A 17,810-nucleotide genomic window follows, 5' to 3' on the forward strand; every position below is an offset into this window, starting at 1 on the left:
CTCTCTCTATTCATGTACCCGTTCAGATGCCTGTTAAATGTTGCTAGTGTGGCTGCTTCCATCACCACCTCTGGCATCACATTCCAGGCACCCACCACTCTCCATGTAAAACTTTCCCTGCACAGCTCCCTTAAACTTCTCTCTCTCACCTTGAACCTGTGCTTTCTTGTAACTGACGCTTTCACCCTGAGAAAAAGCTTCTGACTATCCACCCTCTCTATGCCTCTCGTAATTTTGTAGACCTCTATCAGGTCTCCCCTCAGCCTCCATCTTTCCAGTGAAAACAATTCTAGTTTATTCAACCTCTTCTCATAGCCAACACCCGCGAGACCAGACAGCATCCTGGTGAACCACCTTTGCACTCTCTCCAAATCTTCCAAGTCCTTCTGGTAGTATGGTGACCAGAACTGCACACAATACTCAATGTGACCTAACCAAGGGAATCTGCTGTCCTTACCCAGTCTGGCCCACATATGACTCCACAACCACAGGAATGTGGTTGACTCTTAGCTGCTCTTCTAGTGCACCAATTCATTGAAGGAGTAGACCATGTAGCCCTTTCGAGATGGCTGCACTATTCAGTAAGATCGTGGCTGATCTCCCTCAACTCTTAATCGCACTAGGCAAAATCTCTTAACCACGTGTTGCTGTCCCCCTGGATATCCTTTCTTGCTAATTATCTTCAATGATTCTCAAACCTTCTGCTGGTGGAAAATATTCCTCCTTGTTTTTTTGCAACAAAACCTTCTTAATTTTGAAATAATTACTCCTTCCTGTTTGTGCTGAAGTACTGGCAAGTTGCTGAGGAAAGACATTTATTCAACCCAAGTACATGAATGTAATTTTATTTGTATGTGGTGGAGAGGAAAAGAGTATGTTTTTAGTTAAAGAGACATGGCCTTTACCCACCTTTGTTTTAATGTGCAAGAATGGATTGCTCTTACTGAAGTCTGGAGCTTGTAATGGATTGTTCTTCAGACCCACCAAACTTGCTTTCAGACAAACATCAATGGCCAGTCTGTGTCAAGCCAATAAAAGCCTTTTCTTTTACAGCCAGTTGTTAAAAGCAAACCTGCATGAGCCAGACTAATCTCTTCTGTGTGGCGGCTGTAAACGTCTAATTAATGGCTTTTTTTGCCACCGTGCGTTGTCTGAGTTAACTGGGGACCAATGTGAAGAGCTGAAAATGATGCTTGTGAGCCGTATACCAGACAATGATCCTGGTGGGAGTATCTGCAGCCCAAAAGGTTTTATTAGCTAGAATTGCTGATTGTTTCTTTCCAGCAGGAAATGAGCTTAATGTTTATGGTGCTGTTGTTAATTCTAGGTAGTCTCTGACTTAACAGTCAAGCTTTATAGTTGTCTATCTGTGACCAGTCTTTGGTTCCCCCTCCCATCGGAGTAGTTTAGCTCCACTGGGTAGGTGGTGCCATAACTCAAGCGAGGAAATCAGTTTTAAGCTGGAACTTCATATCTAATTCTGGGGGGGAAAAAACCCCTCCTGCGCTTGTCGACCAATGTCGGTCAGCTCCTTGTCTGGCATAGCCTCCATTTTAAAAAAAAAAAGTTCTCATTCTAGTTTGCAAATTTCCCCCCTCCTCCCCCCACACATCTCTGTTAATCTCCTCCAGCCCTGTAACATTTGGATTGCCATTGCTTCTCCAATTCTGACTCATATTTTCCTGAATTTCATCACTACACCACTGGCAGCCATGCCTTTAGCTGGCTGAGTCCATTGCCTTCAATCCCTCCCCCTCTCAACTGCCGCGCCTCTCTACACCCCCCCCCCCCCCCCCCCCCCCCCCCCAAACCCCTTCTCAAGCCACTTCTTAAAATGTCCTCGTTTCGCTTAGTTCTGCCATTCAATCATGGCTGATATTTTTCTCACCCCATTCTCCTACCTTTTCCTCATAACCCCTGATCCCCTTATTAATCAAGAACCTATCTATCTCTGTCTTAAAGACGCTCAATGACCTGGCCTCCACAGCCTTCTGTGGCAAAGAGTTCCACAGATTCACCACTCTTGTGGCTGAAGAAATTCCTCCTCATCTCTGTTTTAAAGGATCATCCCTTTAGTCTGAGGTTGTGCCTCTGGTTTTAGTTTCTCCTACTAGTGGAAACGTCCTCTCCATGTCCACTGTATCCAGGCCTCGCAGTATCCTATAAGTTTCAATAAGACTCCCTCAGCCTTCTAAACTCCATTGAGTACAGGCCCAGAGTCCTCGCCCGTTCCTCACATGACGAGCTCTTCGTTCCAGGGATCATTCTTGTGAACATTGTTTCACTGATGTACAAGTAGGTGAGGATTGCAGTGCTCCTCCATTATTCCCTTTTAAAGAAAATTTAGGGTAAAGCATTGCAGTATCCTAACTCTGTTTTCACTGTTTAAAAATCTAACAAGTGCAAGAGTAGAATAGCAGGCAATCAAAGTATTGTGAACAAATATACTCATTCTGCTTGTTAAAATTCTATTTGTCCATGGCACTGGTTGCTGGGTTGAAAGGTGACTTATGGTGGTTAGGGTGACGAAGGCTAGACACTGGGAGTGGATACACCACACTCAGCCCCTTCACCCCCACAGTCCAAAGGTGTGCAGCTTGGGTGGATTGGCCATGCCTAATTGCCCATTAGTGTCCCAAAATTTGTAGAGTAGGGGATTAGTGGGTGAACATGTGCAGTTACGGGGATAGTTGGCCCTGGGTAAGATGCTCTGTCAGAGAGTTGTGCAGACCCGATGGGCTGAATGGCTGCCTCCTGCTCTTTGGGGATTCTGTGATCCTATGAAAGTGGTTACTTTTTGGGTGAAGGAAGCGATTGAGTGCAGACGGGTAGAAAGCATGTTTGGATTTCTAAAACTTTGGACAGATGTGATCATTTTTGACTCTAAGTTTGCGCATTTCTATGAATAGAAGAAGAAAACCCTTGCCTTTGTGTATCACCTTCCACAACTTCAGGACAGAGAAAAACAGCAACCTGGCTAATTATTTGTTTCTTAACAGATTAAACTTGGGTAATTTCAAATCGAGAATTAATCTGATTGGGCACCTGACTCTCTGGTTGGATCGGAGAATTTCCCACGCAGGTTATTTAAGCAGTGTTAGGACTGGTTGGAGCACTATGTAAAAGAGCTTGACCTTTTCAATTTAAGGCAAAAAAGTAAATAAAGAACCCTACTGATTCTGGGAGGAAGGGGTTATCCTAGCGATTTGGGTTGCCCAGGTTGGACCTGTATCCACTGGAGTTTGGAAGTGGGAGCGGCAATTTTACTGAGACGTATATGACCCTGATGGAACTTGACAGTTCAACGCAAGCTTCTGAAATTACTGAAACACTTGAACATAGCCACAAAGATTAAAAGTAGTTTGGGAAATTGGCAAGTTTCCTTATGGGTGCATCCTGATTTCTCTTGATGCTCTGTATCTGGATGATTCAGTATGTCTAAGTTAGGAACGCATAAGCCTGCACCAATTTTGTTTTTAAAAATCAACGTGAATGCTAAATATATAGATCATGTTTTACCTCACCTCAAATTGAGTGGCAATTTAAATGGTGCATCTGTCTTTCTTTGTCAACAAGATTCAGCTTTATGTTTTCCTCATGTTTGGGCAAGTGCAATTGTGCCCATGGTTGTTGCATTGACAGGAGACAGTGTAAAAAGAAAATCCCAAGATGACAAAAAAAAGGCTTTTTTTTAAAAAAGAGAAGGCCACAGGATGATATGATAGAGGCCTTCAGTACTTCATTGTTTCCATCCAGAGAGGGAGACAAAACCAGGGTCATAAATGATCATCACTAATAAAGAAGTCAAAAGAAACTACTTAGTGGTTAAAATATGGAATTTGCTGAGGTGGAGTTGAGGAACAACTTACATATATTTAAGCAGAGTCAAGTAAAGTATGAGAGGTGGGAAAGAGTAGAAGGACAAACCTGTAGGACCATGAGGGCAAAGGCAGCAGTTGCATGGGAACGCCAAGTGCAAATTCCTCTCCAAGCCACCCTGATTGGAACTATGTCACCATTCTTTATCATGCCCAGTTTCTCTAGATAAGGAGTGACTTCCTTTCATGTTGAGAGTTTTTTATAAAAGGGAGAAAATCAAAGGCAGCTTTGAAAAGCGATGAGTTTTCTTAAATTCGGTGACACAAGAAATGAGGCTAAATCTGTTTTCTTTCCTGACAGGAAAAATACAACTGTGCTCTAAAGCGAAGTACCATTAAAATTGTGACACCGGACTGGGTAGAGGACAGTGTTGCAGCAAAATCAAGGAAAGATGAATCGACGTATCATCCCCGTCTTATTATCCAGGAGGAAGAGGAGGATGAAGAGGAAGAGCTGGCTGAAAATGAAGAGGAGCCAGAGATGGACCTCAAGCGCTCGGCCAAGAGCAGCCCTGTGTCATCACGGGGGGCCTCACCGTTGAGCATGCCAGGTTTCTCCCCAAAGCCTGAGAAAACGACAGGCGAAATAATGTTCGACGACTCCTCGGACTCTTCCCCTGAGAAGCAGGAGCGGAATTTGAATTGGACTCCTGCAGAGATCCCGCAAACGGCCACTGCCAAGCGCCGGCTTGCCCACGGGAAGGACTCTGCCCTAATTAATCTGTGCGCCAATGTCCCCCCGGTTCCTGGCTCTATATCCAACCCTGAGGCCAGGAGCAATTTGATGACCTCAGGGCAAGGGACTCAGGGCCCCGAGAGGCCCGAGATGGTTGCGGCCTGGAGCCCTGCAGTCAGGACGCTGCGGAACATAACTAATAATGCTGATATTCAGCAGATCTCCAGGCCATCAAATGTAGCACAAGTAAGTGATTCATTGTACCTTGCTGATAAAAGCCGTTTTGTCGAAACCTTTTGTCTTGCACTCATCAGGATAAACTTGAGTATCAGTGTCAGGAGAAACAGCTCTAAACTGTGTGAGACAAGTGTGCTAACTGTTGGCAAGTGGAACCTGACTAGCAGAAGCATTGCCATGGAGAATGCATCAGTTAATGGTGACTAAGATTTAACTGCCAAGCATTGATTGAAAATTTAAACCTTGCATCTTAACCCCTGATTAACCAAGGCATTGATTGCCCTAAGGAATGAACTAGTAAATGGCTATCATTTGTTTTGTTAATGCTAAAATGATGACAAACTAAGTGCCACAATGTGAAGTTAGAAATTAAAGTAAGACAGTTTTTGACACAAACAAAAGAATGCTGGAAAATCTCAGCAATCCTGACAGTATAGTTGGAGAGAGAATAGAGCCAATGTTTCCAGTCTGGATCACCCTTTGTCCAGGGTTGCCAGCTCTGATGAACAGTCATCCAGAGTGGAAATCTTGGCTCCATTCTCTCTCCACGGATGCTGTCAAACCTGCTGAGATTTTCCAGCATTTTCTGTTTTTGTTTTGGATTCCAGCGTCTGCAGTACATCTTTCACCTACATAAGCCCTGCAGTCCACCCTCTCTCTGCATAAACATCTGATATTTTAAGTTAGTGCTTTACAAAAAGTTCTGATGAAGGTCACCAATCTAAAAGGTTAACCCTGTATCTTTCTCTATGAATGCCACCTGTCTTGCTGTTTCCAACATTTCCTGATCTATCAAATAGTTTATGGGATCTTCCTCTAAGTTTGTGGTAGAAAATTTTGTGATTTCGTCTTTGTTAAAGTTTTTTTTCTAGCCTTTAATTTTCTTTGGACTCTTGCTGCTTTCACAGTCCAAAGATGTGTAGGTTATGTTGATTGGCTGTGCTAAATTGCCCCCTTGGTGTCTGAAATGTGCAGGTTAGATGGATGGCCCATAGTCAATGGCAGGGTTAGGGTGGGGGACTGGGCTTAGGTGGAGTGGTCTTTTGGATGATCTGTGCAGGCTTGACGGGTCGAATGGTCTTTTCTGCACTGTAGTGATTCAGTGATTCTTGTTACTGTCCCACTAGTTATTTTAACTCTTCAGAAGACCGCCAGCAGTTTGCAAACGCTGTCTGCTCTAGCCCAATTATTTGTTTGTAATGAGGGGGAAAAAGAACCCTGATTTCTGTACGTGTCTTAATAACTTACCGATCAACTCTACTAACATCTGAGTCAGTCAACATTGCATTTTTACTATTGCTCTTTTACCCTTCCTCTTAGACACTGTCTAGTCAAAGACGAGTTCAAGACTAAAATTGTGAATGTGTTTTTGTGCAGTGCTCCAAATGACTAACCAAGGGGGAATAATTCTAAAGTTTGTTCAGGAAGTAGCTGGGTACTTTGAATGGGGAGACTATCGAGCCCTATGGTAGCATTGGTTTATTGGGTTGAATGGCTTCTTGTCTGTATTCATCTTTCTGATCTTTATTTGTATTTGACTAATCTGAATTGTTTGGTTAAAATGGGCACTCTTCCTGATTCCATAGCTAGGAAATAATGGATCTTGCTGGAAAAATAACAGCTCGTTTGTGACATGCAGTTATTAATGTGCAAATAACCTGAGGGGCTTCTGTCCATCAACACCTAGATTTTAAAATCCTCATCTGCTTTCAAATCACCATATGGCCATGCCTTCTTTCCTATCTTTAATCTCTTGTGAGATCCCTGCACCCCTCCAATTCTGACGTCTTGTGTATTCCTGATTTTAAGGTGCACCTTAAAACTGAAGTAAGGCAGACAGAAGACAGCAGCTGGTGGTGCAAGGTCGAGAGAGACACAGTTAAGATTTTCAGTAAGAGATTAGGGGTTGGAGCAATGAGGGACAATCGTTTTGTTTTAGTGTAGCGAGTGGTAAAAGCCTGCAGATGGCTGGCCATGAGGGTTGCAGAAATAGAGACGATGAAGAATTTCTGAAGGAAATTGGATGGGCGCTTGAGGGAAATAAATTTGGAGGGTCAGGGCATAGACCTGTGAAGTGGGACCATCTGGATCACTCTACGGAAAACAGGCATGGACCTGATGGACTGAATTACCTCCTCTGCCAAAATGACTGCACTTTTAGCTGACCTTCTGGGCATCTGTTCTAATATCATTTTGTGGCTTATTGTCAAATGCTTGAAGTTCTGATGAAGCACCTGGGACGTTTTGCCACGTCAGGGGCCCTTTATAAATGCAAATTATGTAGCTTTTTTTTAATCCCTTCGTGGGATTCCTTCAAAGGCAAATGGGATGCTGGCCTTCATAGCGAGGGGGATTGAATGTAAAAGTAGGGAGGTCTTGCTGCAACTGTACAGGACACTGGTGAGGCCGCAGCTGGAGTATTGTGTGCAGTTTTGGTCGCCGCTCTTGCGCAAGGATATTTTGGCCTTGGAGGGAGTGCAGAGGAGGTTCACTGGGCTGATACCGGAGTTGAGGGGGTTGGACTATGAAGAGAGGCTGAATAGACTGGACTTGTACTCGTTGGAGTTTAGAAGGATGAGGGGGGACCTTATTGAGGTGTATAAGATGATGAAGGGGATGGATAGGGTAGAGGTGGAGAGGTTCTTCCCGCTCAGAAAGGACAGCAGGACTAGAGGGCATAGCCTCAAGATAATGGGGGGGGGGGGGGTGCAGTTTAGAACGGAGATGAGGAGGAATTTCTTCATTCAAAGGGTGGTGAATCTCTGGAATTCTCTGCCCATTGAAGTGGTGGAGGCTACCTCGCTAAATATATTTAAGACGCGGGTTGATGGGTTTTTGGTAGGCAAGGGGATTAAGGGTTATGGGGAGAAAGCGGAAAAGTGGAACTGAGCCACTTCAGATCAGCCATGATCATATTGAATGGCGGGGCAGGCTCAAGGGGCTAAATGGCCTAGTCCTGCTCCTATTTCTTATGTACCTGATTTATAACGTTTGACTGAATTCAACTATTCTCTTAGTCATTCCTGTTTCTTTCTTGATCTTTAAAGCTTATTGGTTAAGAAGATTGTTGCTCATTAATGTCCCAGATGATCTGTTGCTCTCCATGTTCAGGTTGGTTCAGTTGTCTGGATGGCTGCTTATTGCTGCAGAGTGTACCAACATTGCGGGTTCAATTTCCATATCGGCTGAGGTTACGCATGATTGCCTCACCTTCTCAATCTTACCCCTCGCCTGAGGTGTGACGACATTCAGATTAAAACACCATTGGTCACAGCCTATGGTCATCTGAGATTATGGTGACTTTATTTTTAACGTACCTATTCTGGGTGCCTTTCTGGCTTTATTCCTGTAGGTATTGACTGAATCTACTTTTCCACGCTGATGTCATCCCTGTTTCAATCATTAACTTCAGTACATGCTACAGCCCTTGAGGAAAGCAAAAGTTTCACTTCTGTCTTAATCTCATTTATTTATGTACCTATATCTCTTATTGAATCCTTGAATCATTGGAAACTGCTTCTGTTTACTTTGTCCCATAATAAACCTCTATCAAATCACCATAATCTCTCTTGCTACTGAAAACAGCCCCGATATTTAATTAGTTTTTTACTTTATTATTCCATCAATCAGCAGTGTCCCAGTATATAAATACCACTTGTTTTGTCTCAGCTGTTTTATAGTGTGGGGCCTAAAAGTATAAGCAGTACTTTAGGTTACCCAGAACATCTCATGTTATGGCCCATATCTCTTGCCATTATTCTACGTTAAGTGCTGCACTGATCCTGAGCACCCAAATCTCTCTGCTGTTCCACATTGTCTATTAAACACTGAATGGTGTAAAGCTAATGCCACTCTTTAACACCTCTCGCTGCCTTGCATTGAATTCCAGCTACAACCTTTTTCCCCTCCCCCTCCCCCCCTTTGGGCCACTCTGTCACTTTATCAATAACTCCCTGTGGCTTTGTTTGAGCCTTGGAATCGTTTACTTTGTTTCCTACTTGAGTATTGCCCACAGATTTGGGCAGCGCTTCCTATTGAAGAATTTAAGTGGTTTCTAAGAAGTTTTTTAGTTTCAAAAATATACTTCATTCATAAAAATCTCAATTAAACCATTGCAAACCTACATGTCTAAAAATTGCAAACAGTGCAGAATAAAAACATTTTTACAGTCCTATACAAATTAGTCATTACATTCCAAAAGTTAAAACTCTGCATGCCTCAAAATTTACTATGTGCCATTATTTCTCAGATTGACGCTCAGTTACGTAGGCCGAGGGTATTCTGCAGTTTAAGTGGCTTCCAAGAAGTTGCCTCTTGTCATTGCACCTTAAGGGAATGAGCCTTGGGCTAAGTCAGAGAGAAATTGTATCCTAGGTACCCACCTCTGGCTTGTGCTGTATCTGACTTCAATTGGGAAAGACAGAATCATCCAGGTTACTATTGTGATCCTTTCTGGCAAGTGCTCATTATTTCTAAAATAGGAGCAGGAGAAGAGTGTACTATTCTTCAAGCCTCCTCCACGTTTCAGTAAGATTGTGGCTAGCTTTCAGTCTTGGCTCCACTCTTCCTGTCCATTCCCCACTTCATTTGATTCCTGAGGGACCGAAGTTTGTCCACCTCAGTGTTAGGTTTATTCAAGGCTGAAGGATCCACGACACTCTGGAGCAGAGAACTCCAGTGCTTCACAGTCATTTGAATTAAGTAATTTCTCCTGGTCTCGGTCTGAAAAGGTCAACGCCTATTCTCAGACTGTGCCTGTGTTTGAAATTTCCCAGTTAGAACAGCCTCTGTGTCTACCTTTATTAGGCTTGTGTAGTTTACAGCAAGTGTATCATAGAATCCCTACAGTGAAGAAGGAGGCCATTTGACCCATTGAGTCAGCATTGACCACAATCTCACCCAGGCCCTATCCCCGTAATCCCACATATTTGCCCTGCTAGTTCCCCTAACACTAAGGGTCAATTTAACATGGCCAGTCAACCTAATCCGCACATCTTTGGACTATGGGAGGAAACCAGAGTACCTGGAGGAAACCCACGCAGACGTGGGGAGAACATGCAAACTCCACACAGATAGTGGCACAAGGCCAGAATTGAACTGAGTCTGTGGTACTGAGAGGCAGCAGTGTTAACCACTGTGCCACCTCCTTCCTTAGGTATGGAAAACAAAACTGCTCACTGCACCCCAGGTGTGGCTTCGTCAAAATCCTGTACAATTACAGTCAGACTTACTCTTCTACTCTTGATATCTTTGCAATGAAGGCCAACATGCCTTTTGTCTTCTGGTCACCCTGCATCTAACTTTGTGATTCTTGTATGAGTGCCCCAAGTTTTATGCCTTTTTTAAAAAAAATCAACTGTTCTTACCAAAATGAGTAACTTCACACTTCTCCACATTGTACCCCAATTGCCATCTTGTTGCTCGCTAACCTAACCTGTCCACATATCTATGTAACGTCTTTGTCTTCTCTAAGTGTACATTTCTATCTAGGATTGTATCATCAGCAGTCTTAGATGCTCTAAATCCTTTATATGAATTGTATAAAGCTGAGGCCTCCAACACTGAACCTTATGACATCCTATTAGTTGCAACCTGTTAGGCAAAGATGTCCCATTTATCCTTGTCCGCTTCCTGCCAATTGAACAATCCTTTTTCCATTCTAATATTTGGTTTCCAAATCCAAATCTATGGCATTTTATTGAATACCTTTTGGAAGCCTCGTATAATAAAAGCAAAATACGGCAGATGCTAGAAATCTGAAATAAAAACTGGAAATGCACGTCTGGCAACATCTGTGGGGAGAAGGAAGCAGAGTTAATGTTTGAGTCCTTTTGACTCAGCTGAAAATTCAAGTCTACTGCATCAGCTGGCTTCGTATCCATCCTACAACTCATGCTCACAAAATTTCAATAAATTTTACAATACTGACACATTTTGGACACTTTTCTTGTTAAACCAAGTTGGCTCTGAACACAGAGTATCTAAATGAATTGTGAGGACTTCCTGAATTAATAGATTCTGGAATTTTCCCAGCGACTGATGTCAGATTAACTGGCCTATAGTCTCCTTCCATTCTGGAATAACGGTGTTACGTTCGCTAACTTCCACGCCGCTTGTAGAACTCTAGGATGCAGGACATCAGATCTTGTGAATTTGTGACATTTTTTGAATTACTCAAGTTCATTTTCTCTGCTGGTATTAATGACTTTAATTTATTCAGTCTTAATCCAAATTCTGGCATGTAATCTCTCTTCTACAATGAAGACTGATGCAAATAACTTCAGTATCATTGTCACAGCCTCGCTGGCCACGACAATTTCTTCTGTTACTGCTTTGCAGGAATCAGTGTTACTGAAGCAGTCCTTCTTCAAATGCAAGAAGACCTAAACAATATCTAGGCTTAGGCTGACAAGAGGCAAGTAGCATTTGTGCCACTCACATGCCAGGCAATGACCATCACCAATAAGAGACACTCTGACCACTGCCCCTTGATGTTCAATGGTGTAACCATCACTGAATCCCCCACTGTCAACATTCTTGGGGTTATTATTTGACCAAGAACTCAACTGAACTTGCCATGTAAACACTGGCTACAAGAGCAGGTCAAAGGCTAGGAATAGTGTGACGATTAACTCACCTGACTCCCCAAAACCTATCCTGTGTAAGGCACTGAAATGCCAATCACATGGCCAACCGGAAGTGTGATGGATTATTCCCCGCTTGCCTGGAATGGTGCAGCTCAAACAACGTTCGAAGCTTGACACCATCCAAGACAAAGCAGCCTGCTTGATTGGTACCACATCTACAAACATTCAATCCCTCCTCCACCGACACTCAGGAGCAGCAGTGTGTAATATCTATAAGATGCAGTGCAGCAATTCACCAAAGATCCTTAGATAGCACCTTCCAGGCCCATGACCAATTCCATCTCGAAGGGCAAGGGCAGCAGGTACATGGGAACACCACCACCTGCAAGTTCCCCTACAAGCCACTCACCATCCTGACTTGGAAATATATCGCTGTTCCTTTGCAGTCGCTGGGTCAAAATCCTGGAATTCCTTCCCTAATGGCATTGTGGGTTAACCCACAATAAATGGACTGCAGCGTTTCAAGAAAGCACTTCACCACCATCTTAAGGGCCACTAGGGGTGGGCAATAAATACTGGCCAGCCAGCGACACCTATGTCCCGCAAATGAATTAAAAAAAACTACTCCCACTGCTGAATGGCCTTCACACTTGTCGATTTTGAACATTACTGTCTCCCTTTAGTTCTAAGGAAGAGTCATATTGGAGTCAAATGGTTAACTCTGCTCTCTTTCAGTTGTTGCCTGACCTGCTGATTTTTCCAATTATTTCTGATCTCCAGCCTCTCAGCATGTACCCTGTCAAGCCCTCCCAAGAATAAATGAGATCATCTTTCATCTAAACTCCAGAGAGTATAGGACTGTAGGCTTGAGGAAGAATAGTATCTGTTGGCTGTGTGGTATTCTCACAGCTAACATTCATAGACTGCTTTTGTGTTCATTATGTCACCATGCCTTTGACCAACTAACTTAACCATGACGTGAGATTGAACCTGGACGTTGTCTGTGCGTTTTAATTACACATCAGAGAGTTCAATCACCAACTTGGTCCTGAAGCACATTTAGTACTTTTCAACAAAAAGTATTGAAGAGGTCTCAGTTAAAAATTCTTTCAATCCTGCTGTACATGTTAACAGAAGTTTTGTTGCCGGTTTGAATAATTGCTGTATTTTGGAAAGTTATTTCCTTACAGTAATTGCTGAGTGTTTGAGTGGCAAAGCACAGTAAATTGTCCAATTGTGTTGTCACTTCATCTTTCTTTCTATTTTCATCCAGCAACAGCTGATTTTAACCAAGCCCTTCCAGCCTATTTAAATGTGAATTTGGAAAATTTTACTTCTGTTTCGTAGCAAAGTGCATTTTTTAATGAAAAAACTGGAGGATTAAAAATATGAATAATATATCTGCAATTTTGAGGAACGAGTGGGCCATGGAGAATTATTGGACCAGGTACAGCAGTGTATTCAGAGTTATGTGCATCCAAAATGTCAGTAATGCTAAGTAGGTGGAAGAGTGCCCACAGAACACAGGTACAAGCTATTTAACAGTTTATCCTCTTGACCCTATTCCACCATTCAGTCTGGTCTTGGCTGATCTAAACCCTGGCTGTCAGTCCAGAAGTTTGTGGGTTAATGGTCTATTATAGAGAATTGGACACCCAAATCAGGCTGACTTCAAAGGAGGAGGGAATGCTGCACTGTCTGAGGTGCTGCCTTTCAGTTGGGTCATTATCCTAAGGGATATGGCCTAGGGCAGATAGTTAGGCCACAGATCAGCCATGACCTTATTAAATGACTAGTGGGCTTGAGAGGCTGAATGGCATTCTCCTGTTCCTATGAAATGTGGTTGACTCTTAACTGCCCTCTGAAATGACTAGAAAGCCACTCAATATGAGGGCAGTAACGGATGGGTAATAAATGCTGACTTTGCCAGCAATGCCCACGTCCCATGAATGAACTAAAAAAGGAGTATGGAAAATGGTAAAAAGGCGGAGTCCTTCTGAAATCTCTCAACGTTCTTACAAGGTGGATGAATTTACGGCTCCAATAGAAATAAATGGGTATGGTATAATTATTTCAGAGACAAGGTTGCAAGGTGACCAAGGCTAGAAGATTGACTCAAAATTCAGGTATTTGACATTCTGGAAGGACAGGGGGAAAAAAGGAAAATTGGGTGCGGTGGCTCAGATAATAAAGGATGCATTCACAGGAGTGAGCAATGATCTTGGCTTGGGAGATTGTGATACATTTAAGTGTTTGCTTTAAGAGCAAGTGGATGATTTGATGGTGACTTCACTGGGGTGTTTCATAGTCTCCTGCTTCAGTTTCATTTTATGCTCTGTACAGGCAACGGCTCCTGCAATAAACGTACTATTGAAATTTTAAGTCTACATGTGCAGACTGCATCATTTTCTTTTTGTTTAAAACTCTCAAACCATTGCATAGTTAGGATATTGCAAAAAGAAAATTGGCGGGACGAGTTGTGATTTTGTTTCGTTGAGAACATTGAGAAAAGGTTGTGAGCAAAATAAACATTGTGGGCCCTCGTGCTTTGAATATTCGAAGGCTGGGGAAAATGGACCACAGGATTAAAGATTGAAAATGCCAGTGAAGGAAGACCAAGTGAGAAAAAAGGGAAAATAGTATCGTGTTTCTTACCAGAAAAAAAACATATGGTAGACTCCCTTAATCTGCAGGGTCTGCGCACGTGTTGCTATGTGTAGCAACAGAATAGGTGATTCACGACAAAGTTGTGAAATACGATGGAAATTCTCTTTGTGGCTTTAAGAGGGGTTTGTCTGATCAGAAGGATGAGATTCCAGGCAGTGTCTGGCATATTTGAAAAGAAGGATGCCCTGCATCTGGTTAAGGCTGTTTGGAAAAAAATAAATTAATAGGGGGGGGGGGGGGGGGGGGGGAGTCCTGGGAAGGCAGTAAAAAAAAGTACTGAGCAGTCTTGAGTCGCTCATGCCTGCAAGGGAATGGCAGGTCAATTAGGATCCATGTGGCTTTTCAGTGAAGAAAATGAGTCATGGAGATTCTATGCTTAGTGTTTTAAGTGAATAAAATTGCAAACGAGTTGCTTGTACCTGTTTTTCTCAGTATGTTAGGAAGTAAAACCTTCCGATTTGCTCCCGAGCTTGGTTCATCCAGCAAAGCCAGGAACCAAAACTTAGAATGTCCTTGAAGACCATTTCTCTCCAAAGCCACTGTTTATTGTGGAACAGTCCAGGCTCCACCGAAGTGGAAGAAGAAAGCATTGCTCAGTTTGTGACCACCTTAAAAAGGCTGGTAAATGTTGTGAGTTTGGTGAGTCATCAGAAGATATTTCGTGAGAGAGCCTCATTTGGAGTCTGCAGAATGGACAATCTAAAGAATCACTAAACGTGTTTTGACTTTCTAGACAGCAGTCAAAACCTGTGGCGTTGATAGAACTGGCTGCTAAAGAGGCTTTACAATTTGGTGCAGAAATGAAGATCCACATGTTGGAATTATTCATAAGAAGCCCGAAACAGCAACAAGCATGCCAAAGATGTGCCCAAATGGGCCATTCAGCAAGTGACTGCTGAACAAGGATAGTCAATGCATGAATTGTGGCAAAAATGGCTCGCGTTGCAAAAGCTTGTTTGGCTGGATCTTTTCAGGAGAATATTTAGAAAAAGAATCTGGGTACCTTCATTGTTGTTGGTGCAGGCTCGATGGGCCAAATAGCCAGTTTCTGCACTGTAGGGATTATATAATTCTATGACAACAAGAAAGATGCACCATCCATGGCCAACTGTGGAAGTTAAAGATAGTATCCAATTGTGGAAAAAAGGCATACAGTGCGACAAAGTTTGGTCAGTGAGAAAATTGTGAAACTTTAGGAACCAGCAAGGGGGTGACTGAAAGAATAACAGGGAGAAATGATAGGATGAACAAGCAAGAAGTAAAGAGGCAGTACAGCTACAACTTCATAAAAGGATTCGGAGACACAAATGTTGTTGTCTTGAGGGGTGAGACTGCACAGTTAGTAATAGGAAACAAAAATGGCAGAACTTAGGGGCACCGTCTGTCCTTGTGGGGAAAATGCAAAAACATATAGAGGCAATTGGGAAGGAGGAATTTGAAACAATTACTATCAGTGGAGAAAAAAAGTACCATGAAAAATGGCAGGACAAGTTCCCTGGACCTGAGGGCTTGCATCCTAGAGTCTTAAAATAAGTAGCTGTAGACATGGTGCAATCTTCCAAAATGTCCTAGACTCTGGAAAGATCACAGCAATGGAAAGCTGCAACTATAAGACTTCTTCAAGGAAGGAGGAAGACAGAAAACAGGAAACTAGGGGTCATTTGGTCTAAAACCTATCATTGAGGAAATGTTAGAATTCATTATTATGGGCAGTACAGTAGCACAGTGGTTAACACTGCTGCCTCTCAGTGCCAGAGACCCAGGTTTAATACTGACCTCAGGTCACTGTGTGGCATTTGCACGTTCTCCCCATGTCTGAGTGAGTTTCCTCCGGGTGTTCTGGTTTCCTCCCACCGTCCATAGATGTTCAGGTCAGGAGGTTTGGCCGTGCTAAATTGGCCCTTGGTGCCAGAGTGATTAGCAGGGTAAGTATGTGGGGTTGCGGAAGATAGGGCGTGGGTGGGATTGTTGTTGATGCAGACTCGATGGGCTGAATGACCTCTTTCTGCACCATAAGGATTCTGTGATAATTGAGACTCATTACTTTTAACATTTTCATGATTTTTAAAAATTCATTTGCGGGATGTGGGTGTTGCTGACTAAGCCATCCCTAATTACTCTTGAGCTGAATGATATTCTGAGATCATTTAAAAGTCAACCACTTTGGTGCAGACTAGGTAAGGACAGTTGATGTTCTTCTCTGAAAGGCTTAGCGAACCAGCTGGTTTTTATGACAATCAACAATGGTTTCATGGCCATTAGATGTTTAATTCCAGATTTTTTAATTGAATTTTAATTGCACCATCTACTGTAGTGGGATTCAAACCCAGGTCCCCAGGCACTACCTTGGATCTCCTGGCGACAACAGCACCACGCCTCCCCTTTTCTGTAACTATCCTAAATGTAAAATGGTGACTGGTCACTCACTGAACCATGCTGCACCTCATTATCCAGGTCCAGCACTGCTTCGTTCCCATGTACGTACTGATAGTGGAAATTCTCCTTGATTTGATTTATTATTGTCACATGTATTAGTATACAGTGAAAAATATTGTTTCTTGTGTGCTATGCGGACAACGCATGCAGTTCACAGAGAAGGAAAGGTGAGAGTGCAGAATGTAGGGTTACAGTTGTAGTTAGGGTGTAGAAAAAGATCATAATGCAAGGGAAGTCCATTCAAAAGTCTGATAGCAACAGAGAAGATGATGTTCTTGAGTCGATTGGTATGTGACCTCAGACTTTTGTAACTTTTTCCTGACGGAAGAAGATGGAAGAGAGAATGTCTGAGGCTTGTGGGGTCCTTATGCTGGCTGCTTTGTCGAGGCAGCAGGAAGTATAGACAGAGTTAATGGATAGGAGGCTGGTTTGTGTGATGGATTGGGCTACAGTTTTGGGCAAAGTGGGTGCCATACCAAGCTACGGTACAACCAGAAAGAATACTTTCTATAATGCATCTGTAAACATTGGTGAGAGTTATAATTGACATGCCAAATTTCCTTAGTCTGCTGAGGAAGTAGAGACGTTGGTGGGCTTTCTTAACTATAGTGTCAGCGTGGGGGGACTAGGACAGGTTGTTGGTGATCCAGACATCTAAAAACTTGGAAATTCTCGACCCTTTCTACTTCCTCCCTGTTGATATAGATAAGGGGCATGTTCTTCTTTAATTTTCATGATCTCCTTCATTTTGTTGACATTGAGGGAGAGATTATTGTTCACCAGTTTCTCTACCTCATTCCTGTACTCTATCTCATTGCTGTTTGAGATCCGACCCACTGTGATGGTGCCATCAGCAAACTTCAAAATCGAATTGGAGGGGAATTTGGCCACATAGTCATAGGTGTATAAGGAATATAGTAAGGGCTGAGAACGCACGTCAGAGCCACTGGCTGATAGCCATTAAGACACGCTGCTTGGTTTTTCTGAGATACTGGGATGATAGTAGTTTTCCTGAAGCAGATTGGGACCTCAGGTTGTTGTAAAAGAGTGGTTGAAAATGTCTGTGAATATGTCACCAGCTGATCTGTGCAGGATCTGAGTGCTTGTCTGGGTATCCCATCTGGGCCAGTCACTTTCCATGGATTGACCTTCAAGGAAGCTGCTCTGACATCTGCAATGGTGACCCCAGATACAGGTTCATCCAGGGGCTTCCAGGGTGAAGGGCATGCTTTTGGGACTTTATGCTCAAAACGGGCATAGAATGCATTGAGCTCATCAGGGAGGAGTGCATTCAAGCTGGCGATTTTACATGCCTTCATCTTGTAGCCT

General features: G+C 43.0%; 1 protein-coding gene across 1 annotated transcript in view; it reads left to right on the plus strand.

Moving 5' to 3' along the window:
- Positions 1–17,810, plus strand: part of paxip1 (PAX interacting (with transcription-activation domain) protein 1) — a 140,191-nt gene that overhangs the window by 32,608 nt on the left and 89,773 nt on the right. The window contains exon 6 of the mRNA XM_080212980.1: positions 4,180–4,800. Coding sequence (XP_080069106.1) covers positions 4,180–4,800 — 621 coding nt within the window. The remainder of the gene's footprint in view (positions 1–4,179; positions 4,801–17,810) is intronic.

Source organism: Carcharhinus amblyrhynchos, chromosome 2 (assembly GCF_965287045.1).
Source record: "Carcharhinus amblyrhynchos chromosome 2, sCarAmb.v2.hapA, whole genome shotgun sequence".
Lineage (NCBI taxonomy): Eukaryota > Metazoa > Chordata > Chondrichthyes > Carcharhiniformes > Carcharhinidae > Carcharhinus > Carcharhinus amblyrhynchos.